Source organism: Crocodylus porosus, unplaced genomic scaffold (genome assembly GCF_001723895.1).
Source record: "Crocodylus porosus isolate Cpor-Errol unplaced genomic scaffold, CroPor_comp1, whole genome shotgun sequence".
In the NCBI taxonomy this organism is placed as follows: Eukaryota; Metazoa; Chordata; order Crocodylia; family Crocodylidae; genus Crocodylus; species Crocodylus porosus.
Window position 1 is genome coordinate 12,447,281 of NW_017728926.1, and position 24,461 is coordinate 12,471,741.

General features: G+C 43.2%; 1 protein-coding gene across 2 annotated transcripts in view; it reads right to left on the reverse strand.

Moving 5' to 3' along the window:
• Nucleotides 1-24,461, reverse strand: part of TMCO4 (transmembrane and coiled-coil domains 4) — a 67,658-nt gene that overhangs the window by 11,664 nt on the left and 31,533 nt on the right. For both annotated transcript variants that reach the window (XM_019541501.1, XM_019541500.1), the window contains exons 9-13: nt 22,040-22,204; nt 20,987-21,123; nt 17,193-17,277; nt 13,236-13,353; nt 11,483-11,600 (exon numbers count right to left, since the gene is read on the reverse strand). In XM_019541501.1, the coding sequence (XP_019397046.1) occupies nt 11,483-11,600; nt 13,236-13,353; nt 17,193-17,277; nt 20,987-21,123; nt 22,040-22,204 (623 nt within the window). The remainder of the gene's footprint in view (nt 1-11,482; nt 11,601-13,235; nt 13,354-17,192; nt 17,278-20,986; nt 21,124-22,039; nt 22,205-24,461) is intronic.

Below are 24,461 nucleotides of genomic sequence, written 5' to 3' on the forward strand. Positions count from 1 at the left end.
TAGCAAAAGGCTGGAAAAGGAAGAGACCTATGTAAATCTCTGCATATATTTGTGGAGTGCTTGAAATTTAAGGGGAGAACAGAGAGGAAAGAGAATACAGGTATAAAAAAATATGAGAGGGATAAAGAGAAAAACAGAAAGATCAGGAAGCATACAACATGGACAATTGTGCTAAGAGAGTTTGGGACAGACTTCTGAAGAGGGAAGGTGTTTTCACGTGTGCCCTTACTGCTGTTGGTTTGGGCAGTCCATGAACCAGACCAGTCGGCTATGGGAAACGGCTGCCCCCACCAAAATGCCAAGTGTATGCAGAGTTGTTGCTTCTCAGTCAGTAGCTGATGCCAGGTGCTGAAGCAGGATCATTTCTTTAGCCATAAAATGGGTATCTGAGCACTCCAAGTCCCTCCACTTACAGCCAGGTCACACCAAATGCCACTGAGCTCTAAGATTGCTGTAATCAAACCCATGACTCAGAGTGCTAGTCCAAATCTGAATTATTTAAATAAGGCAGTGCAAAGTGTGCTTCAAAAGACTTGGCAAATGACCATGCACAAAATCTGAACAGGCTTTTCTGCAGTTGTGAGGGAAAGGAGGACCCTGAGTGTGAAATTCAGCAAACATCTTTGCTAGCTGTACTTGGACAACACCATGCAGAGCTCCTGAACAGATCAAATGGGTCCACTTGCTGTGAATCAAAATGCTGAGGGGGTGGTGTAAAAAGTGCTAAACTGCCCTAATTACACTCACCTGAAGTGGGCTAGGTCAGAGGAGGCCTCCTTTTCACCTGCCATGGGAGGCACCTTCTGAGCCCTTTCCTGACCCAGCAACAAACAGGACCTGGCAGGGTTTCAAGGCTCTCCAAGTTGCACAATCTCAGCTGGTGTAAAACACCTGGTGAAGCTGAGGCCTCATGTTGAAGAGAGTACATGGGGGGGCCTCATATTGTGATCCCAAACAATCCTCCCCTGCCCCACCTTCCCTAAGCAAGTTCTGCCTCTAGCTCTGGAGTCAGGGGATGGTTTGTTGCCTGACACCACACTTAGTTTTCATTAAATCAAACAGTCACTTGCATATGAAGACCCTGGGAAGGAAAAGGGAACTGGCTACTTCAGGCCCATGGGCCTGATGGTGCCCTCCTCTGTCCCTTCAGCTGCAGCTGTACCATAAGGACCTGCTTCCCAGCTCACAGGCACTGACACACCATGTCCTGCATCCCAGATGCTCTTCTAGAGGCGATTCATCAGTTCTGCTGACACATCCGCCTGTACTTAACTCCTTTGCAAGGGTTCTGGATTGCATTGCCTCTTGACTCTCAGTGTGGCAGAGAAAATTAAACAAGAGATGTGATTGCAGATAGTGATAAGAGGGAATCATATGGTGGCTGCCGGTGTGATGATGGCTCTCAGAGCGAATGAATGGAGTGGCAGAAGGCACCTCTCCTCCTCACAGAGCCCGGTGCGAACACCTACTTCCGAACCAGCAGGCACTCAGAAACCAAACCACCCACTCAATGTTATCAAGTACTCCATGGGGAAGCTCTTATTTCAGCAGCTTTTTCTTGACACCAGAATTATAATAGCACAAGCAGCAAGTATGTGACCTTGATTTAAAGGGGGGTAGTAGCTCATCTGGGCTTCAAGTTGCTAAATCTGCAGCTATTATGCTGCTGACTTTGGTTGAAGACACATATGTGCATTTAGTTGATTTGATTCATAGTTTAAATGTGTGGACGCCTCACTGTTACATGTCAGCATCTGAGTAACCCTTTCTTCCTATTACCTCTGGGTGTCCAGGGGGCTGTCTCATCCTAGAGGACAAATGACTTGGCCTTGATGCTTTCATCCCCTACTAGCTTGACTATGGCAATCCAGTACACTAGAGTACAAAGTCATCAGCAGTTAGGAAATTCCAGCTAGTACAGAAGGCTGCAGCATATCTGATCAGTAACTAAGGCTACCAGCAATGCATCAGATCCATTTTCTGCTCTCTACACTGGCTTTCTGGAGAATTTTAAATTTAGTGCTTTTCTTCAAGCTTATTTTGTTACATCCTGAGCCCAACCTGTGGAAAAGAACCCCTAACACCCCTGGAATGAAGGTTATCATCAGTGACTTTGCTCCCCTCCACAGTAAGGCTGAAGGAGACAACACTCTCTTGGGGACTGATCTGAGACGACAACTCAAGGAATTAAGGACCTTTGACTACATCACCATCAGGCCAGAAGCCAGATGCACTTTGAAAGGAGCCACGTGCCTAATATAAATATGCAAGGCCACAAAAAATCCTTTATCAAGGACACTTCACCGATTGCACTTCTGGGGAAACGGAGAGAACAAACACATGGCAGCAGATATTGGCCATTTGTGCAGTGCTCTCCTGGAAGGTGCTCAGACTCTACCACGAGGAGTTCAGAATTAAGGATCAAACAGAGCACACGCCAATTACCAGAGTATTCCTATAAAGCAGCTCAAATCGATCCAGATCTGCAAGTCAAAGACCAGCCTGAAGGGACTTAAAAAAAAAAAAAAAAAAAGGAAGAAGAATCATTATGTACTGCATCTGGCTTAATGTTATGCCTGAAATGTTGCTGTTTTAGTGCTTTCTGTGAATTGCTGCTTTTTGCACTGGTGTATAGCTGTGCTGCTGCAATTATCAGATAATGAGCCTGCACTGCTCCAGACCTTATCCTCCCAGCATTTCCCTGAACAGATTACAAGTCTGACAGGCTGATACACTTTTTGTGCCTTTTACCCCTCCAGCTATCCAGACATCTCTGAGGTGGAAAGCCGCAGCTGTTAATCAGCACGTAGCATTTGTGACTGCAGATGCAGAATCCACTCAGTTGAGGCTAAAATGGCTATTATTTTTGTTTCCCAGCCCTTCTACCTACTTTTTTTGTCTGCCTGCTATTTAATGCCTTTCAGGGTATAAGTCCTTAGGATCAGGGATTGCTGTTTAATTGATGCGTGTACACTGCCTGACATAATGGGGTCCCACTCAGGTGTATCACAATGTAAGTGATAAGCAACAGTGTCACCATCGCACAGTGGCCTCTGGGAAAGGAGTTGAGGGATACTATGTGCACTTAACATCACCAAGGGAATTTCCTTAAGGCATCAGAACATAATTATGCATGGTGGACTTGGATCAGGAGGCTATAAGGATCAGGCCCTCCATTTCTAGCATTCCTGGTTTTTTGCCTCCTTTCTCTTGCAGATCACTCTGGGGCATCAACGATGACTCAGAGGGAACAGTATCACCTACCATGCCACTAACATCACGACCCACAGCACAAACAATTTCCGATGTCTTCCATCCTGACCTGGTTTGCACCTGCTTAGCTTGGAAACTGTGATGAGCTCACAGGTGGAGGAGGCACGAATGCAGAGGCTAGCTGGCAGTGGTAACTGTTCATGACATTTGATCTACAATTACGAATGGCAGTAGCACATTAGGGTAACACTAAAAACTCATCAACATTGCTGAGATGGTGTTATGGGCAGCAAAAAACTCATCTATGCACTGTGTCACTGGAATCACTTTTTCTGTTTCATTAACATTTTTAATTGCCCTTAACAGCTGAATTTTTTTGTCATGTTGGCTTAAGGAAATAGAGAAGAAATTAAAACCAAACGCAGCAATGGTATTAAAATATTGTATATGTTTCAGTGGAAGTGAGCAATATCCAGGAAATGAAAAGCTTTGTTCTCTCTCCCTCCCTCTTGGAGTGTGCTCCTGAAATCCTTATTCAGAGAAAATGCCCACCAATTTCACTGGCAGCTTTGCCCGAGTAAGGACTGTGTGATTTGCACAAGTGTTTATAAGGTCAACATCCAGATACCTATATTTCGTATCACACACACTTCATACCTATTTATTGTGCCTCTGGTCAAGCCTAGTCCTTCTGGATTTACTAGAACAGCCTAAGTTTCTAATGCAGTATTCCCTACCATTTAAGACATGGAGCCATAATCTAGGAAGGGTGGCAGAGAGGATGCAAACGGCCATGCTTCAGGGATGACACAGGGGCATGCTGCCTCAAATCAATACCCTGGTTGGGTGCTCAGAGATGAGTCTGGACTGGGGCATGTATCAAGGCTTGTGCTTTTTTTCTTTCAAAATTATTGAAATAGTTTATTCTTTAGCAGGGGGAAGGTGGCAGAACAGCAGTCCTGGAGTCTGGTATCTTTCTTATCCACAGAAAATGGGAAGCTGCACTAGATATAGATATATGTATCTCTATCTATCTATCTAGATATATATATCCCTCAAATTCCAAATCATTCCCCTAACCTCCAACCAATGTGCATTTGCCTAGAGCTGCACGGCTCCAGGAGACACTCATGTTCTCATTCCCATTGATCTCTTGATGCATCATCTAGGGATACTAACAGTTTTACTGGTGGTGACTTTGGCAGTTTGCAATCTTGTCCATATAGAGCAGGACTGAAACTACCAATTCACTCACTGAACAGGTTTAACTGAGGTCAGTGAATGCAGGATTTGGGCTCCACGCACCCCTCAATCACTCTTGCTTCTTAAAGCCGCAGATCTGAACATCTCGTGCTATCGGATTGCCCTTTGACACATGGCTCAGGTTCTGTCTCTAGACAGGAAAAGTCTAACAAAAATCAATCTAGGCTCTGATGCAAAAACTGGGTCCTGGAGATGCTTGGCAATGCATCTTGCTTTAGGAGGAGAAAGCAGATGGTTGTTAACTTTTGTCATGTATCTAGAAAAGCTTCTTTAACTACAGTGACTCAGGTTAGCTGAACCACAGGATTAGATTGCTGATCATTAACTACAAGCAAAGCACTTCTAAAAGGTGGGCAATTATCAAACGTAAAGCTAGGCAATTACATTCTGCCTCTCTAAATTCTCCCTGGATTCTCTTTCACTTCTGGTCCTATACTGTTGTGTAGTGTTGCTGGGTACTGCTAAACAGTTTCCAACCCTCACCCCAGAGATGGCTGCAATTTGGTGGAAGGTGGAGTGTTTCAGATTCAGGTTCACAGATCTAACATCCTATCAGTAGTGATTATGCAGAATAATTATGTGCCAATCTAAACAACTCTTGCACTTGGCAGGCAAAGTACTTCTGCGGAGGCTGGCAAAATGCCAGGGAGTCAGATTTAATTGATATGCTAGAGAGAGCCAGAAAATTAGTGTCCAGTAGCAGCTGGTGTGTCCTAATGCTGTATCCATGTGAGCCAGTACTACCTACAAAACCGCCAAACACACTGTCCAGAGACAATGAAGGCACCAAGTAGATGTCCTATATAACCCATTCTAAGTACACACCATGGTGGTACCTGCAGCTGTGATGAGGTTTGTTATATGGCTTTTTTTCCCAAAGGTATAAAAGCAATTAAGTATCCCCTGCACTTAAAGGTTCATCATATCTGTGCTAGAGAGGAGAGGCGCTGGCCTATGAACTCTCTCCAGAGTCTCCATCTCCTGCAGAGCAAAAGCAAACAGCAAATTGTTTGTGCTTCTATTTTCACTTGTATGAAAAATGCTTTCTTGGTTTTTCTTTGTCACAATACTTCATGGCACTATCAGGATGCCCTGCCTGAATTCAGAAGGGCCTGGGGCATTTAATCTACCCAGAGTGCTGTTCGCTGGGCTCTCAGCTGACAACAGGATCACAAAGAGAGCAGTGGGCACTGACGGAGATGTAGCCATTGTCTGTTTTTACAGCTGGCTGTGACATCTTACCTCCCTTAATGCTCTGGAAACATCACAGAGATGTGTCCCTCGCAGTCTGGCCAGCAACATGGCCCAGGCTGCTGAGGATTAAAAGGATAGGCTATTCCATTTCTTTCATTTAAAAGTTGCACGGGAAATGATGTTACTAACTTTGGTTGCTGTTGTACTAAACAGCTTCTAAGGAAATCTGGCTGTGCGGTATTTTCCTATTCTGCAACCTGACAAAGAGATAAGAGAACAAGGGGGGTGATGAATGTCACTATAGAAGGGCTTTCATTGTTGGGAGCCTTATCAGGTGGAAAACTACAGTGACAGTGTAAAAACCAATAGATAGGTGAGGTCAGCTGGGCCCAATCTTTGAGGGTCTGATGGGTCCCATTCACAAGTTAGTCCACAGCCGGCCTCACTTTGCGACTTCAGGCCTCCTTATCAGATAGCTGCTTCTCCCGCCATCCTCAAGAGAGCTTGGCTCTGAAGCAGTCAGCAGTGGGTAGAAAGGGGAAGAAATGATAGGAGGGGGTAGGTTTTCCATGAAAATTAGTCTGGAGTGGTCTGCAGCCGTGTGTGTATTACATACAGAAGCTCCAAATTAAATTTAAACACCTAGTGCTCACAAACCAGGATTTTTCAGGAAAATTAGATGAAAATATGCCAGAAAATCCCACTGCTACAGCTCGTTACAGGGACAAATAAATTCCCCCTTTCAAACAGCAGCAACATCTCACTTGTGCATAGTGCTTTCCACTGTCAAAGTGCTCTGAAACACTGCTTACGCTTTACGATATCATACTGATGCAATTCTTATTGTACCCAGTTTTCTGATGGAAGTGACTTGTTCAAGGCTGCAGAGGGAATTTGTTCCAGTGCTGGGATTTGAAATGGTTGTTCTAATCAGTGGTCCAGGCGATAGGGCGCTGGGCTGCAGCTCAGGAGACCTGGGTTTTCAGCTACTGACCTGCTGGAGACTCACTCCCCTTCTAGTCTCTCTCTCTCTCCCCTTGTACGTTTAGATGATAAGCTCTTTCAGAGCAGCAGCTCTCTTTCCATGTGCTCATACAGTGCCTGACACAATGGAGCCATTAGCTTGGTAAGGGATTTCTGCAGGCTGCAAGTCAGCACCATCAGCTTCTAGGGAGGAGCCGCTGGGTATCTTATGATGAGGAATATGACTAAGAGCATTCAGGTGTCATTGGGATGCATATGAAAGCAGGCACTTCTAAGAACACTAGCTGCAGTTTGGTCCTTAAATTTTAAATAATTAGGTATACGCTATAGGTCCCATGTGGAAACTTTTTTTTTTTTTACATGGCTATATACACAGAAGGCTAAACTGTGAGGTCCTGTGTAATCCGTGATTCCTTTACGGGGTAGAGTATGGAATGATATATGCACAGCCTTTCACCTTCAATAGTAGTAGCATTTCATGTACATATAGCCTCTCTTTCATGCAGTTAATTTCTAGACCTGTGGACATAAATCTGATCTAGTAGCATGCTGGTAGGTTCATCTTAGGTCCCTGTTCCATCAGAATTGCCTAAAGAAACGGAAGAAAATGCCCTTTACTTTCAAGCCTGCCTGAAAAGGGTTTGCCTACATTCTGACTCTTAACTTAAAAACATTTCTTCAATATTCAACTGTTAATGTAAAAAATGTAATCTACAACATCCCACTTGAACAAACAGCAATCAGTCTAATACATTACAACTCAATTACTTTCTCAGTCTCAGTAGCAGGTGCTGTCAAATAAAGCTATTGAAGGAATCAGTCCCATTGTAAGTGCCGGGAAAGCTTTCATAACTGCATTTGCTGAGTGGGAGGGTGGGTTTTTTTAGTGTTCCTACTGACAGAGTCAGCTAAGTGAGGCCCTGAGAGAAGAAAGAGAAAGGAGAAGGCTCTGAAACGAAGAACTGGAACAGGAGGGCAGACCATCGTAATCCAAAGAAACACAGGCTACATGCCTTCCGGTCCGGTTCTTGTTTATACTAAGGCCCTTAATAGTTCATCCACTTCAAAATCCTTTTGCATGGTCACTGCAGTGAGAATCAGGCCCCTTAGATTCCTGCCTCCTCCCCCATCCATTTTTACACAAGAAAGTAACTGTTCCCAGTTCAAATGCTGGACCCCTGGGAAGAAGTGGTTCTCATCATGGATCAGTGGTGACTTAGTTTTAATATTTAAAGTTGCTGATAACAGCAGGAACATTTCCCATTAAGCATCTGTACATGGTCAGTGCTTCATTCTTGATAATCTCCCACCCTGCTTTGTCCAAAGCCCTTCTGTCATCGTGATGATTCTGATCCACCTGTCGCACAGATGTGGCACCTACAGAAATTGTTGCTGGAGTGATGTGGGAGTCTCCTATTCTCATCGGGGGGGGGGAGGGAGAGGTGCCCCTCCCCCATGCAGCTCTTCCAGCCTCACACCAATTTCTAGCATGTATTTTGTTACTTAGTTTCTCAGCAGAGTCCTGAGGTGCTTTGCACTTAGGGTGCAAGAGAAATGGAAACAAGCAAGTGATTGATAGGCTCACTGCTGTGCCTACTCAACCTGATAAAAAGCAGGCAATTAAGGAGTCCATCATCATTCTTTTCTAAAGTAGTGAGAGCTTCATTTAAAAGTACTAACAACTTTTTTGATGTTTAATATACAGGAAGGCAGAGGATCAACTGGAGCCTTTTGCAGTCTCAGAACACACGACAAAGATCTCTGCAGCTACTTTCATGGGCTAAGTCTCTCCCAGGACAGACAGCCTTTCTGATTTACTGTGTTGCATTCATATATGCTTTATCACCTCCTCATACCCATACACGGCTCTCTTGAGTCAATTAATTTTAATATGTCTACAGCTGAAGCTGACTACAGAACGCACGTGTGAGGAAGACTGTTGCAATAGGCTGCAATGAACAACCTGCTCACTGAAATGAGCCACTCACACTGGTTGTAGGAAATATCTATCAGCACAAAAGAAGCACTGTTAGTATAAAGAACTGGAACTGCAGCTCAGTCTTTTTTGCTAGAGTAGACCAAGGGCAGGTTTACATTAAATTAAACCTAGAGCTAGAGTAGACCAATGGTACAGACATGTCAGCTTTGGGTGTGAAAAGATCACACCACTCACTGACACACTATGGTAGCAAAACTCCTGATGTGGCTAAAGCTGCGTCTGCACAAGATACTTGTCATTTTCTTTGAACTGAGTTTACATTGTTTTGGGAAGCGGTATAACTATGCTGGCAGAAAAAATGTCAACATGCAAGGAATCTACACTAAAGATTTATGCTGACATACATACCTACAGCAGTAGAAGCTCTGGAATGCAGACAATGTCCTGAGTGGCTAGCACTAGATCATCTGAATTATGCTGGATTAATATTGTAATCTACTAGCCTTCCCCACTTGAGATCTATTTCAGAATATGACTGGAGTTCCCAGCGACAATTGTTTCAAAGAAAGTCTCTAATCAAAAGTGCTAGCCAACTTTGCTCAGGGAATCTGGCAAAGATCCAAATCAGGATATCTTTTTGTAATCCAAATCCCACAGACTATACCTAGGTAAAGCACTTGAACACTTGCTCACTGGAGACTCATTTTATAGATTTTATATGCATGCAAACATCCAATCCTACTGGCAGTGGTCTTCGTATCTTATCAAGAAGTGATGGGTTTGTTTCAAGTATAAAATGTCGTGCCTGTACTACACTGTGTTCTACCGAAAACATCGCCATGTACTTTTGGAATAGCTTGCACTCCAATCAATCTTAGCTTTCATGACATTTGTTGAGCCACCATTTGCTGAAGGCTTCCTTGATATGCCCTATAATACACACAGTCTTTCCGTTTCCTACAGGTTTGTGCCAGGAAGAACAGATCAGGAGAAGATGCATGCTTTATATTGCTATGGGGTTTTTTTTCAGGACTACTGTTTCTTTCAGCACTTTGCAGTAAGTTTAGCCAAAGCTGCACTATTCTGGAAGCAGCAGCTCTTTTTGAGCTGACATTGACACCAGGATTCTTTATGTCATAGAGCATGAACACAGATGACTAACAATAGAGGATTAGTGGTTAGCGGCTTTGGCACTGTACTGTCTCTTTAGCTTGAATGTTAACCAATTTTTTTGTTAAAAAAAAAAAAAAAGAAAGTGGACGGGCTGCTGGGAGCCAGTCACAGCAGTGCCTGCAGGATCCCATCTGCCTCCGAAGCTCAGTAAGTACAAATTGACAGAAATAGAAACAAACAAGGAAAAGGAGAGCATCAGGACTGAGCTAACTAGACATGCCACACAGGTACCATCTCTCTCAGCCCTGTTCCTTTTACTGCCACCAGCACCTGTCATCTGTGCGTGCAGTGATAATGCAAATCGCATGCGATGGGAGAGGCCCATGAATGCTGCTACTTTTGAAAATGCTAATCAAGACATTGTGCCCCTTTCCCCTCAAGCACTATGATATTTAGACATTTCTAAAAGCCTGTTACCATAGTCCCTCTGGGCTGTTCATACTTCGCTCTGCAATGTTTCCGTGTTCTCTGTACATTACCAGTCCTGCATCGCTTGAGTAGTGGGATTGACACAGCTCAGTCCATATGAATTTAATGACGTGGTGACAGCTGATTTCACGTGCTGGTGCTTCTTAACATGTAAAAGTGGTCACATGCTTAAATTACCTTCTGGTTCCAAAGCAGTAGCATGAAACTACTCTATGCCAGCTTATGGGTGTATTCAGAAGAGATTACAACTGGAAAAGTGACAGGGGAAACCGTCTGAGCGGGTCTTTCTAGCTCAATGAAGCCACTTCCATTGGAAGGGGAGAAAATGAGTTAAATCATTACAATAATGGTCGCAAGACTCATGAACATGTGCAAAGCAGCAGCGTTCTGCCTGATCATCTGCAGAGGAGTCTGCCGAGAGGAAAAGGCAGGCATCTAAATCATTAGTTTGTTCATGGTATCTAAGCCAGATAGTTTTAAATTACCGTATTATACATCTAACAAGAGCTTAACATTAGCATTGCTAAACAGCACTGGGGAATCTAGTCTCTGCCTGATTTACAGAGCAGAATTCAGAGATTTACTGTTTCCTGAAAACGCAGAACCCAGCAGCTTAGCCACATTTTAGATCCAGCACCAAAATCCAAGCCCAGCAACAAATAGCACTAAGCTCCATAGCTCCAGACTCAAATTCAACTATCGTGATACTTGCTGTTGCACTGAAACCAGGACCTCAACAACCCAGCTAAGTGGACTGAGGTGCAAAGTCAACCGCCTTGCCCAAGAATGTGAAAAGTTCTAGGACGATAAAACTGTACCATCATCCCAGTGTGCAATCATGTTCCAATGCAAGATTTCTCAGTCTTGGAGTTGCTGCAGTGATTGACAGATCTGGGAATAGACTTCAGGAGTTTAGGCTCCCAGTCCTGTGTTCAGCAGGCCAGACTGCTTTTCTAGAGGCAACACAACTTGTACTGGTGGGAGAAAAATGGGCATTCTGCCCAACACAAGACATTTCAGAATTAAAAAAAAAATCCCCAATGGAAACAAAACAGCTACATGGAATAACATTCCGATTCTAGCTTTCATCTGGTCTCTGACACAGGGTTTTTGCTGGAGTCATAGATGGCTATGAGGCGAGAGCACCTAATCTGGGAAGACTGGAGCCCTCCTCAGAGTTGCTTTCTTTTTGGAGGCTCATCCTTTCTCCAACTGCTGAGCACACGGCTATAAACATTTGAGTTAAGGAACAGGTAAAATGCTAAGAATATGAAGAGTGCTACTCACTACCGATGAAAGGTCCACATTCACCATTCTCCTGTCATCCAAGTTGACTGGCTGAAGGCCTGCAACGTTAAGCTTCACAGAGGAGGTCCGGTATACAAAGCTCAGCAGCCAGTCCCCCCTAGGAAGACAGTAAAACACAAATGAGACAAATGTTAAGCCTGAAGCAATCCATTAAGGCACTGAGGGAATCTAGAAATGAGGGGGATCAGGAAGTGCAGCTAATGATGGTTCAACCACTACTGCACCTTCGACTGACCTGGAATCAAAGCAGGAATAGCATTCTGAGTAAGAGAACTGAGGTACCCATGTCCTCTTGAGACACCTTGCACTCACAAATCACCTTTATGACTTCCCTGGGATTCCTCCCCAGAGCCCAAGGCAGGAAAACCACTACGTCTCCAATTTCAGGTGGATGTTTTACCAGGAAAAACAGCATAATCCTGTCTCACGTTCCAGATACTCTCACAGAAAGCCCCCTTTTCTCTCTGAGTCACCCCTCCCACTACCCTTTGTGCATCTTTAAATGCAACATCTCACGGGATTGTAGCCAAACAACGTACTGGGATATTCGCCTGGAACCTTATCACCTTCTCATTCCTACATGAGAGCAACGGCGCTGCAATTTATTTATTGTCTGTTAATCAGTCAAGTCATGGGGTTTACCAAGTAGAAAAAGACTCACTGGAACATGAAACGTATTTTATTTTAGCAGTGCATTCAGGTTTTGAAATTTATAATAAGATTATTTCCTTTACTTTTCAGGAAATTAATGTACTGTGCTTTTCACACTAAAATAAAAAGCAGTTATTGTGCTATGTGGAGACGAATAATATTGTCAAGGCAAATTCGGCTATTCACATAAATTGCTAAGCAGTGATAGTTTCTTGGAGGAAAACAGAAGCACTCGCTGATCCCTCAGTAACTAATCTACAGGAGCAGCAGTTGTTCTTTCTGTTATGTTACATGACATTATAAAGTATTTCATGTGCACATCTGGTATCTATAAAAGCTCACATGATTCAAAATAAGCAAAAATAGCATTTCCCAGATCAACCAGGGAAATGAATTTAATGAAAGTTTGTGGTTTTAATCTCAAGTGACCATCTTTCCAATTTTTCTCCACCGTTTGTTTGAAGGTATGTAAAATAACAGAAAAGTACTACATGTATATAAACACACCCCTATTTCCCCCCATGTATATTATGAATTCTGTATGTTGATGCATACATACTGTACATCGAAGGGTGTAAACATAATATTTTCTATTATTTGACATGCACACGCTCGCACTGATTTATAGGGAAATTGGTATTTCTTTAGTGTTTTGACATCTGTAAATTCATATCAGTACTTGATTTTAATTTGTAGTGAATTTCACAGCTGGATTCTCATTGACAATCCTTTCACATGAGACTTCAAGAGAAGCTTAAAGAGAGCATTACATTTATACCCACCTTGGAGGTATCTTACACTGCCAGAGTAGTATAAATTTGTCTTAGTGTGAATAAGGACTAAGAACTAAACACCAAGCCTCCTCTTGTTCCCTGGAGACCATCAAAGCCAACTAAAGGCTATCTTAAGAGGGAATGAACAGCACAGGAAAGGGCCGTCAGCTGAGAGTGCCTTAACACTTCAGTCTCTGGGTTTGTTGGACCAATGTTTTCACTAGCTCCAAAACTATTCTCTTACGAAATGGTTAAAAGGAATGAAGCGACCCAACCAGCATGAGATGAGGGACTGCAATTCTACAGACCTGCAGTAGCCATTTATGATCCTTCCTGATACCACTTTAATGCAAGCTTTCCAGTACTTGGCTTCTCCCTCTACTGGAGCTCCCAATAGGACCACATCCTCGATGATTCCTTCAGAGTCTAGAAGGATGACAAGCAGCATTTCTTGTTAGGACAAGATATAGTTACTAGAATCCCATCCCATGTACTATGTACGCTGCCAAATGCACTCTCCACTGCTAAACAGTGTCTCACTGTGCCTAGGCCTTGATCTGGATAGTTTACTTAGTTTATATAACAAGAGATTTTGGGTCATGAACAAATAAAAGTGAGGGCAACTACCTAGTGCATCAAGTCATGACCCAGGAGGTGCTGATTCCTTAACACCACTACAGACCACTTCTTTGCTCTAACAGCAGTAATGACTTGGAGCCCAGAGCAGAAAAGCATCATTCAGCCCCATTTGACTATGATGCAAATTCCAGCTCCTGACAGGAATCCCAAATGAGCTTGCTGGGCATTGTTTCTTAATTACAAAACAAATTTCCCTCATATTAAGAGACTGGAGAACAGCAATCTGATTTTGTTAGCTTAATCTCTGAAAAAGAAGAATGCTGCATTTGCGAGCAGTGGCAATGAAAAAAACCAGAGCCATGTGCATGGGAAAAAAATTCCAGTCAGGATAATAAATCTCTTATCAGTAATGTAAGCCAACTGAATGAACAAGTAGCTCACGCATCAGGATCCTTAATACTTGAGCTAAGCTTCGTTTTGGAAATCCTTTGTGCTGCTTGTTTCCTTCTTAAAATGAAGATGCTCAACCTTAGTATATAAGGAGCGAAGCCTGAGAATATAGATCACTGATACACCTGGTTATGACCATGCTGCTTAATCATACATGTCCCATGGTCCACAAATCTTTGACTGATGAAGGATAGTAAAGCCCATATGCACAAGAAAATGAAAAATATAATGATTCTGGACAAAATGTGCAAAGAAAAGATTCAGGCAGTCAGCCCCTCTTGGGTTTAATACATTTTGCAGCCTCTTTTTGCTGCTGACTCATGAATATCATTGATTCCTTCCAGACAAGTGAAAAGGAAAAAAGCTTTTATTCCACTTGTCCAAATGCTTAGATAATATGCATTCTAGTGGGATTTGGTATGAGAGTATCGGGGGGGTCCAATGAGATTACCAATTCCCACTGCCTGCAAGCTACTAAATAATATTTCTGTAATGAGAGCAGCTCCATTCGTCTAGTGAAAGGAAAATAGTGCTGGAAATGGCATGGGCAATGCAAGCTGAACCTGCAAGTCATGACCACTTTTTGGGATCGATTTTGTCATCTTTCCAGTAGGGATTTGGAAGGTTACATACATGGGGCTTTATTGGGCTGAAGATGGAGATACGTGGTAGAAAGACACTATCATCACCTATACTATTCCATGAAACCCTATGTTCATTATTAATATAACATATGTAATGTGTGACTTTTCACTTCTGTTCAATATACTATTCTTACACACTTGTGGAGAAGAGAACACGGACAACAATACGGGATTGGAATGGATTACTGGAATTTTTATTTCCTGGGCCAAAATTCAAGTGAAGGGAGTATTCCTGTGATTAGGAAAATTGTTCCATTGGATAAGTGGATTAACTGTGTGTAAAACTAGTAATGCAACTTAAGATGAGAAAAACAGCATGGTGTGAATTGGACAGGATTAGTATAAATCAACATCCTGAGGTTTACACAGTAAATCCATACCTTTGGAGCGAGCCAGCATGAAGGCCTTGTAGCACTTACTAGTCGAGGAAATGGTGCCCAGCACAGCCGAGGTGCCTACTACAAAGAGCTAGGAAACTCCCCCACCCTGTTTCCACAAATTCTCTTCTAACACTGCCATGGAATGGCCCCTGGAGTCTGTATACAACAGAGACTGGGGAGACTTAGCCCGAGGTTGATTTTATATGAATCTTTAGCGTCCAAATCCAAACCAGACCCAGATGTCCCAGGTCACTGCTTCCTTTTTAGTGTGGCTTGCTGCTGGAATGTGCATTTGAAGAATTCACTGGCCATCTGCACTAAACATGTTGCTTTCAGTCTCTCGAGCAACTCAGCTTTCATAATTCAATTAGAGAGCTGGAAATCAATGTGCAGTGGGGAGCTGCTGTGCTATGTAGTTATGATGCTCAGATTTCTTTAGAATGGCAACAAGCCAAAATAACCCTAATGATTCCCTTTCACGTGTTACTTAGCCATGGTGCTGTGCTGTCCCATTGAGGGAGACTGCAGGCTATTAACGGCTAACGAAACCCTGAAAACATCTCAGTCCTTGACATTTTCAGACCACTGAGGACAAAAAAGTAAATGTGGGGCCCGATATGGGATTGAGTTTCACCACAGAGAACGCAGAGGGGCCCTGAGGAAGGTTTCTTTTGCTGCAAGTGACTGCAGAATCACACCCCGTGTGTTACACCGGTCGGTATCTCTTTCTTTGGGGTTGTTCAACTGAAGCCAGGATTGAAATCTTGGCACATGGCTGTAAACAGAAAGGAAGCTGACCTTCTCCTTCGTTCCCTCATGCTGGCTTAATGCTTGCTAGTGAGTATTTGCTTGGCTAAAGCTCCCTACTTATTAGCTACATTCTGTGAGGCTAAATGGTTAATGAATTAAATTGGCTATGGGGGAAGGCTGCATACACATGACTGACTCAACTTCAACATGCAATTTACATCAACTGATCATTATGACTTTATTCTTTTTTTCTGAATTAAAAATAGAATCTATTAATAAACAAAAACCACACTGATAATAAACTGACAGATGGTTTTATGCCTGACTTTAGGGAAAAATTACCATGAAAATAGCAAATGACAGCAGCATTTCAATGACTTAAGTGGAAGGGAGGACTCATGGAATCAGATACAATAGCTACAGAGAACTTCCAATAAAGGCAAAGCATCTTCTGCCAAGTTCACAGCGAAGCGTGGGAAGCTCACAAACAGATCCACCAGCCAAACATCACAGGATATCAGGAGAACTGTTTGCAGACAGATGGCCAAACACTACTGTGGGTTACACTGGTGTTAGGTAGAAGCAACTCTATCTAAGTCAGTGGAGGGATCCCGCATTTACATTGTGTAAGTGGCAGCAGTATTTCACTCTGCGTGTATTTCAAAACTACGCTGTGGATTTATATCAAAGGAAACATCCCGGGAAATAAATATCAGCGGCTGCAAACTTACCTGCAACGAATACAAATTCACTAGGGCAGAAATTATTCATGCCTACTTTTGCTGCCTTCCAGAACTGGCAGATGCTGTTTCGCAGGCTGTCTTTGGCTGGAGTGGTGGGGGAGCTCCGAGACAGAATAAAATAGGAAACTATGGTCCATACCTTTCAGCATCATTGCATCCCACAGACCACTGCCCTTCATGGATTATATATACTACTGACAGGAAGGCGCTGAGCTGTGAGACCACATGTTGCCTTGCTGTTTTAATATCCACTGATCCGTAGGTCACTTCATGTGAGCTTTGCCCTGGGGTCTGAATTACTCCTGTGCATTGCAGTGGTCTAGTCATGTGTGCACTGCTCAAACCTACTGAATACCTGGTATTTGCAGAAAAGAGCAGGTTCCATCTCTTTTGGCCTAACACTAAATAATCCCGACACTTTCCTTGCAGAGCTGTCTACATAGATTCGCAACCACCAATACCTGGCACCTTTGTTGAATGATTCAGAAAAGTAGCCATGAACAGGACGTAGAGACTGGACTACTCTTTCAGCCCCGGAGGGCTGTCCATCCAGGTTCAGAGTGAAGCAGCATGAGGTTGTGGTGTATGACTGTACTGTCTTTCTATGGCTACAGTAGAAGCTTGGCTCTCCTGAGTCACTGGCACAACGTCCACCACCAAATTCATACAGAAATGCAGAAGAAGAATAAATGGGAAGCAAGTTAATTGTTGGACCCTACCTTTCTCTTGAGCCATCTCTTGAAGGCAGAAGTAAATGACCCTTGCACCCAGAGAGAAGCCAATCAAGGTAACAGGCCGCATGCCCTAGGAGAGAGAGGCACAGGCAAAAAAAAGGCAGGTAAAAAGGTTGCCAAATATTCCCATAGACCTGGGAAGAAAGGGCTGGGAAGCAGTGACCCTTTGGCCATGATCCAAATAAGCATTTAAGCACAGGCTTAAACTTTTCAGCATGTAAGCAGTGCCATTGACTACCATGGTTCTCTTTATCTTCTTTCAGTTAAGCACAGTTTACATTTAATTTAATTTTAAGCTAAGTGCTTTGCTGGATCAGGGCCTACATTCTTTCCTTCTACTTTAGTAATGTCAAGGTCCTCAAAATGCCTCTAAGAAAGCTCCTTTTAACAGAATAATACGTTTGCTTACTCACTTGCTGTTTTAATTCACAAGGATGCAAAACCACATGTGGCAAAGGAACGACAGATGTGCTGGAAAGCGTTTCTTTTTGAGGCAGTGAATCAAGCTCAGATACAAGTTTGTATGAACTCCTTGGTTTTGTTACAGCAACTGCTCCCATCTTCGTGACTAGGGGAAAAAACGGCTTCCACCTCACTATGGCATTTTAAAGCCTTCTTCCTCCATGAACTCACAACTGCCACTAAATGAAAAGTACTGGCAGAGCTGTGCGAGGAGGCAGCGCGATGCCTTTCCAATGCCTGTTGGGTTAATGGATCTGGCAGGTCACATATGTTCTCATAACTGTTAACGCTGCCCAGCAAGCCATTTTCCATGGAAAGGCAAACAGAGGGGCTTATGCTTATATGACTGTCATTAGTGTATGTTTTCCTAGGCTTAGCCAAGATGAGGAATAGATGTAAGCAAATCAGGTTAAGCTTAATGCAGACAAGCTAAAGGGGGGGTTTCAGGGAAACTATCTACAGGACTCATCAGGGTCAGTATGTGCTCCATGCATTTAACATGAATGCTGGGAACTTGTTAATGAGGTTCCTGAACTCTGCCTCCCATAGTTCTAGTTGTCTGCAGGGCCGTTTACAGTCTCCATTTGGGGAGAAAGAAAAATTCTCTCCCCAGGCTTTTGTGACACTTTCCCCTGTTCTGGACCACTGTAATGCAATCCTTCTGTATACAGCCTTAAAGACTATATCACTGGGTTTGAGAGTCTGACTTTCCTCTCATTTAAAGCAGTTTAAAATCAGGAGAAGTTCAACTGGCACTAATGGAACCGACAACTGATATCAGAAAGACAAAAATCAGATGTTGAATGGCCTGCAGGAGATATTGGACACATTTTTTCTTTCACTTTTTCTGTGTAAAGGTACTAATGAACAGAGCCAGTTCCTCCTTACACGGATATAAACAGGGATAAAAATCAGGCTCAATGCTGGCATCCCTAAAAGTAAAATCAGTATCAAGAGGCAAAATAAAACAAATATTTCAAAGGGAAATTCCATTTTATTTTGAAATTTCCAATTGAAAAGCTGCATCAAAACCAAAGCTTTCCTGGGGGGGAAAAAATGGGTTTTTATGAAACTCCATTCCTTGGCAGGAATTTTTGGTCCATTTTTTGGCTGGAAAATGTTGACCCACTCTATCTTTCAAGCTGTATAGCTGCTGTCTTGCTTACTGTTAGGAAGATGTGATGTGGGCCTTCTACCCCAAGTGAGTAAGATTTTATTTTAAAATACCTCAATAAGAATTTCTATTAGCTCAAAAAGGGAGAGATATTAAAAATCAAAAGTGGGTTTTTTTGGCTCCGTGATGAACAGGGATCCTAGCTTTGTCCAATAAAAAATCCCCAATTTTTGGATTAAAAAGTAACCCAAAATCCACATTCCCCTGATCAGAATGAAATACCACTATATCTATCTATCTATTAGGGTGTTTCATTTTGATCAGGGAAAAATGTGGATTTTGGGGTACTTAATTTGATCTGAAAATTGGGGATTTTTTTTAATCAGAGAAAACTTTTATATCAGAGAATTTAAAAAAAAAAAGTTTGTTCTCATTCTCCTCCAAGCTTGCTTTAACAGGTGATGGGGTCCAGAAACTTATTGTTAACAAGGATCTACAACAAAGAAGGAATCTGAGCTTTAACCACAACCAAAAGGTAGAAGACAGTATGAAATCTAGTCAAAGCAAATTTATTTCAAACAAGGCCTTTCTTTATTGCCTTTCCTTCGTCTGTTTTTATTAGCAATGAAATCTGCTGCTTCCACTCTGTTTCACAGTTATTTATGACATTCAGTTCTCTTCTATGGCTCCCCTACGGCTCATCTGTAGTAGACACTGACTAGCCTATCTGTAAACTGGACGTATGGCCATTAGAGCTAGGCCTGCACTCATTACCTCCACATTGGCAACAACACAACTAATACCAGCAGGAGCTGGGCAGAAATTTAATTTCAGATTTGTCAGATGGGAGTGATGCTCATATTACAGAACTGGTTTTACCGGGTCTTTTCCTTGAGGTGCCAGCCCACGGCAGTTCTCTCGCAGCTTATTCCAGTGCACCTTCTGCTGTTCCTCTACCATCCCCTCTCCCCCATGTTGTATGTGCAGATCTTTCTCTCACTCTTCTCATGTGAATTCCATCTTTTCCCTCATGCCTTTTGTTTGCCTCCAAGCAGAAGCAGATGATAAATGAGCATCATTGTGCCTGTGGACCCACAAAGCACTGGAGAAGGCAACAGGCAAAAGCCTGTTATTCACAACATTATGCTAATCCTATGCCACTGCTTTTGTGCTCTGTGGAAGCAGGGAGCATAGGTACTTCATGGGAGTCTTTTTAGCTTGGGTGCTGAATAACTACAGAGGTTTAGAGGGAAAAATTCAGGCTAACTGGGATCCCTAAATGTGGAATAAGCCATTTCTTTTCTTTCTTATTCTCCTCCAAGTGGCTTTAACAGATCTTTATTTGAGACTGATAATGGGTGAATTTCTGAGCTTGCATCAGTTTGAGATTAGTAAAGAAATAAGAGCCAATATTTTCAATGAAATTACTTCAGCCATGTAGCTCAGGACAGAATTTGACTCATCCTACCAGCTATGCAAGAAGATGCTAAGTAATTTTCCATTGTCCCACACAGCCAATGCCTCTGATCTCTCAATGCGTCTTTCAGCTGTCTGAGCTCTCCCTCCCTTTCTCATTCTCCACATTCTCTGCCTTCACTCCCCTACTACCCAAAATGGGTCAAGTGGCATGGCAGTTATGCAAAGAGGAGTCTTCACGCCAATTTTCAGTCCTGACCTGCTTTAGACATAAGTCCACATTGCAGGCAGCGAACAACTCAATTTCCTCTTATTCCCATCAGCCGACAAACTTCTTAGATTCAACATATTTTTGACAAAATCCAGACACTGCAGTATGTTTCATGTCAAGACTTTCACTGTAAGGATTTTGGTTCCTGTCCTTCAGTACAGGTAGACCTCATTTGCAAAGAACAGTGTGTAGGCATTCAAACTGACTCTCTCTCCGCCTGTCAGAGCTTCCTAGTAAACACTTGCTGTCTGATCTCTTCAATATTTATCCAAGATCGGGGTTACATGAAACCCAAGTTGGCAACTTCTGGTCAGCCCTGGTCTCTCCTCTTTTTCCTACATGGGACTGAGACACAGGCTAGTGTTCATGTATCAAATTCGGATTTTTCAGCCTGTTTATTTTCTTCCCCGTAGACAAGTACCTCCTGCTGTCGACTAGCACAGCTGTAACACATCATGACCCAGGGCCTCTCTTAGATCACAATTCCTTCCAGGTGTAATAACTGGAGCCAATTACCTGCTGTCGACTGAGCAGTATATGTGCCAGATGCTTGCCCACTTCGGCCGACCGATGCAGGCACACTCCCCAAGGGTTGTCAATGATGTTGGCCACAGTGAGGAGTGAGGCTGGCCATGTCAGGGCTGTCACGATGCCTGTGAAGCACAAAGCAAACAGGACAACAAAGTTACACAGGAGAAGGAGTTTGCTGTGTTTAAAAGCTGCACCCAGGACCTTTTGTCTACTTTAACTCTTCTTTCTCAAGAGTTGATCTCAGGAAGGCTGCATGCATGAGGGGAGAACACAGAAAATACTGCCTTCAGATGTAACCTATGCACATAATGTGCACAGACAGAGAGAATGTGATAGGGAAAATGTGGGGACCGTGGCGCACCATGTTACCATACATGAAAACGGTGCGTGCTGGGTGCAAAGTGTCCAGGTAAAGCTCACAAGGGAACGGTGCACGGGTATAAGTGGAACACAAAGCAATTAAATGCGAGGCAAAGCACAGCATAGGTACACAACACCTTCTGGAGCGTGAATAGATGTAATGCAAGCAGGCATTACACTTGGATGAAATCTGCCCATATGGAAGGCTTGTGTGAAGCATGTGATACAACCCAATAAAACACAGCTTGAACAACATGGAAAGAAACAGCCCCAGAAAAGGGAGAAAAGATGTTTCCAGTTGGGATTTAAAATGACAGGGCAAACTGACGAGGCAGAGAGATCCAGGAAGGTCATTCCACATCACCACAGCTACAGAGGAGAAAGCTCTCCCACCAGCCATGGCGAAAACATTCACAGTGAAAGGAGAATCCTTCCTGTGTCATTGGTCCTGGTGAATTTAACACTCACCCTGGGCGAGCTCCCAGTGAAATCAATGGAATGATTTTCAGAGGTCAAGTTAAGCATGTGGCTAAGCACCTCTGTGGACTTGGAGCCAACGTTTGCAAGTGACACTGCTCCTGGGAGAATCCACAAAGAAATGGGAAAGATTCACAACCATCAGGGCTGAAACTACCTGACCAGGCACACCCACTGGCTGGGTATAACTCAGGTTCTTACCTGACAAGATAGTGTATTTCAGAGCTTCCTGAGCCATCATGTTAACCAAACCATTCAGCAGAGAATCCAGAGCATTGCCCAGTTCCATCAGGTACTTGGATTCCCAGGCCAGACAATACTGCTCGCTGGATTGCAACATGCTGGACCACGGTGCAGTGAAACTCCCTGTGAATACAAAGAATTCACTTTTAGAGAAGACTGAAACACTGATTGGCCCGAGGGGCCCAGAAAGAAATGCGAGAGCCTGCCAACTAACAGAACACCTAGGTCTTGCTCAATTCTTTGGGCACTGTATTTGAAAATGTTAGTGGAGCGGGACACGTCTGCACAGACGCTTCATTCTTACAGGATGCTGCGCTGGTGCACGGTGCATTGGTTTGACAGCTCTTCCTGATCCAAACTAATCCAGTTCCCCACAGCTGCCCTGCCAACTCATCTTAAACCTAAAAGGAGCTACCATCCACAGGTCTCATCTCTGTGGTCCAATGCTAAGACTGCCAAGAAGGGCATCAATAGTGCTGCTAATGGTGAATATTAAGGATATCCTTCCCACCAAATATGGGACTTGAATTTTATTGTTTGTACTCCCTACCCTTTTAGGCCAAATTCTGACAAGCCGCTGCAAGGAGTATAGCCTAAAATGGCTGAGATGTAGGATTTTACCTTGTAGTGGTTTTTAAGTTCATTTAAAAGTCATTTTTAATCCCAAGGCACACTGTAGAAAGAGCTGAAAATGTTCTGTGCCTGGCGGGAGCTGCTTAAACCTTGTCACATCCATCCCTTCACTCCCAACTGTTTTTCCTGCAGTTTAAGGTTGTTAGGTTTTTTTTACCCCTTAAAAATACTTAAATCTGCCACTTGTCTGCAAATATCCTAAGTATTACAATATAGTATATTAGCTTCTTGGTACTTAGCTTTTGCATGCTGGCTCTGAATTAATAGATCTATTGAAAATTGAGGATGAAAAGCATTTAGAGACTCAGACTGCATATTTACTTCCATTTTATCCTCTAATCAATTCATTCTCTTTAGCTTGTTTTTTTTCCCCAGACACTAATCAAGAGCAGTAGTGCTTCCTGTCTGTGAGAGTGAGGAATGGATAATGCACACAGTGCCAGTATAATTATTTTTTGGCTGCAAAACAGTAACTGTGCCATCCTCTCTTCTGTCATGGATTCATGGGCAAGACAGTCAGGAGGGGACACAGACAATGTTCATATACCAACTAAATTGTGAAGGGGCAGAATAGGAGTTTGGCTTTTTAATATATTAAGACGCCCTATTGTAATTCCTTTACTGAACAATAACACAGCAGACTGACTAACCCAACTTCTACCCTAGCCCCTGCCAGCATGCCTCAATCCTAAAGTGGAGCTTATGAACATGTCCAGACCACAGAGGGGCAATTCCTTCTTCAGGCCTATTTATTGCTTGGCCTCTCTGATGATGCCGACAGCAGGGTTCATGATTGATACAGCTGTGCTGGCAGAATCTCCTAATGTGGTAACACACGTACCAGCAAAATTATGATTCATTAGTATAGGGGTGTAGGTTGTAGCCGTGCTGGTCTAAGGACACAGGTAGACAAGGTTCTCTGGGTAAATCTGACATCTTTTATGAGACCAGGTAAATAGTTGGGAAAAAAAAATTTCTTAGCAAGCTTTCGGGTTTAAAAACCCTTTATCAGGCTGAGGAAGCATCCACAGCTGGTGCGCGCTCTTCCTTGATGGAATGAATAGGTTTATTGGTACAGGGTGATTTTATTACAGAGGAAGTAAATGAATGGCTATCATAGTTGTGTCCCTGCTAGAAGCTCTCCGCCAGTGTAGCGCACTGGTATTCCTATGCATGTCATACACTCCTGGCCTATGCATAGCTTGAAACGGGTTGTTTCATCACATGGAGAATGATGATCTAAACTGAGATGTCATCAGTTCGTCTCACACAGGCCACCCAGCAGCTGTCAGATGGAGAATGGATAGTTTACATCCAATGGCTAAAGAAAGCATACGCTGAGATGCACTCAACAGTACAAAACCAACTGGTCAGTGCTGCAAACTGCAGCGACTGAAAGGTGACGTGGTACCTGCTATCTGGTACAGTTACACTCAGCATCTGTTCACTGACCGACTAAGGTGCTGTTTCATTGTCAGTGAACTGGAAGTAGTGGAGTCTACTTTCTGATATGTGCGGGACACGGACAGAGAACCAGACTGGGAAGGATGACAGGCCAGTGATTAAGGTCCCAGCTCACGACTCAGATGACCAGGGCTCTGTACCTGCTTTTCTACTCCCCTCCCTTGGACAAGTCACTAGAGCTGGATTTTTAAAGGAGCTTTAGATGCCAAATCATGCAAATAGGCACCTAGGGGGATCTTAAAAAACCTCTTTGTGAGCAACTCCTTTAAAAATAAATCAGTCT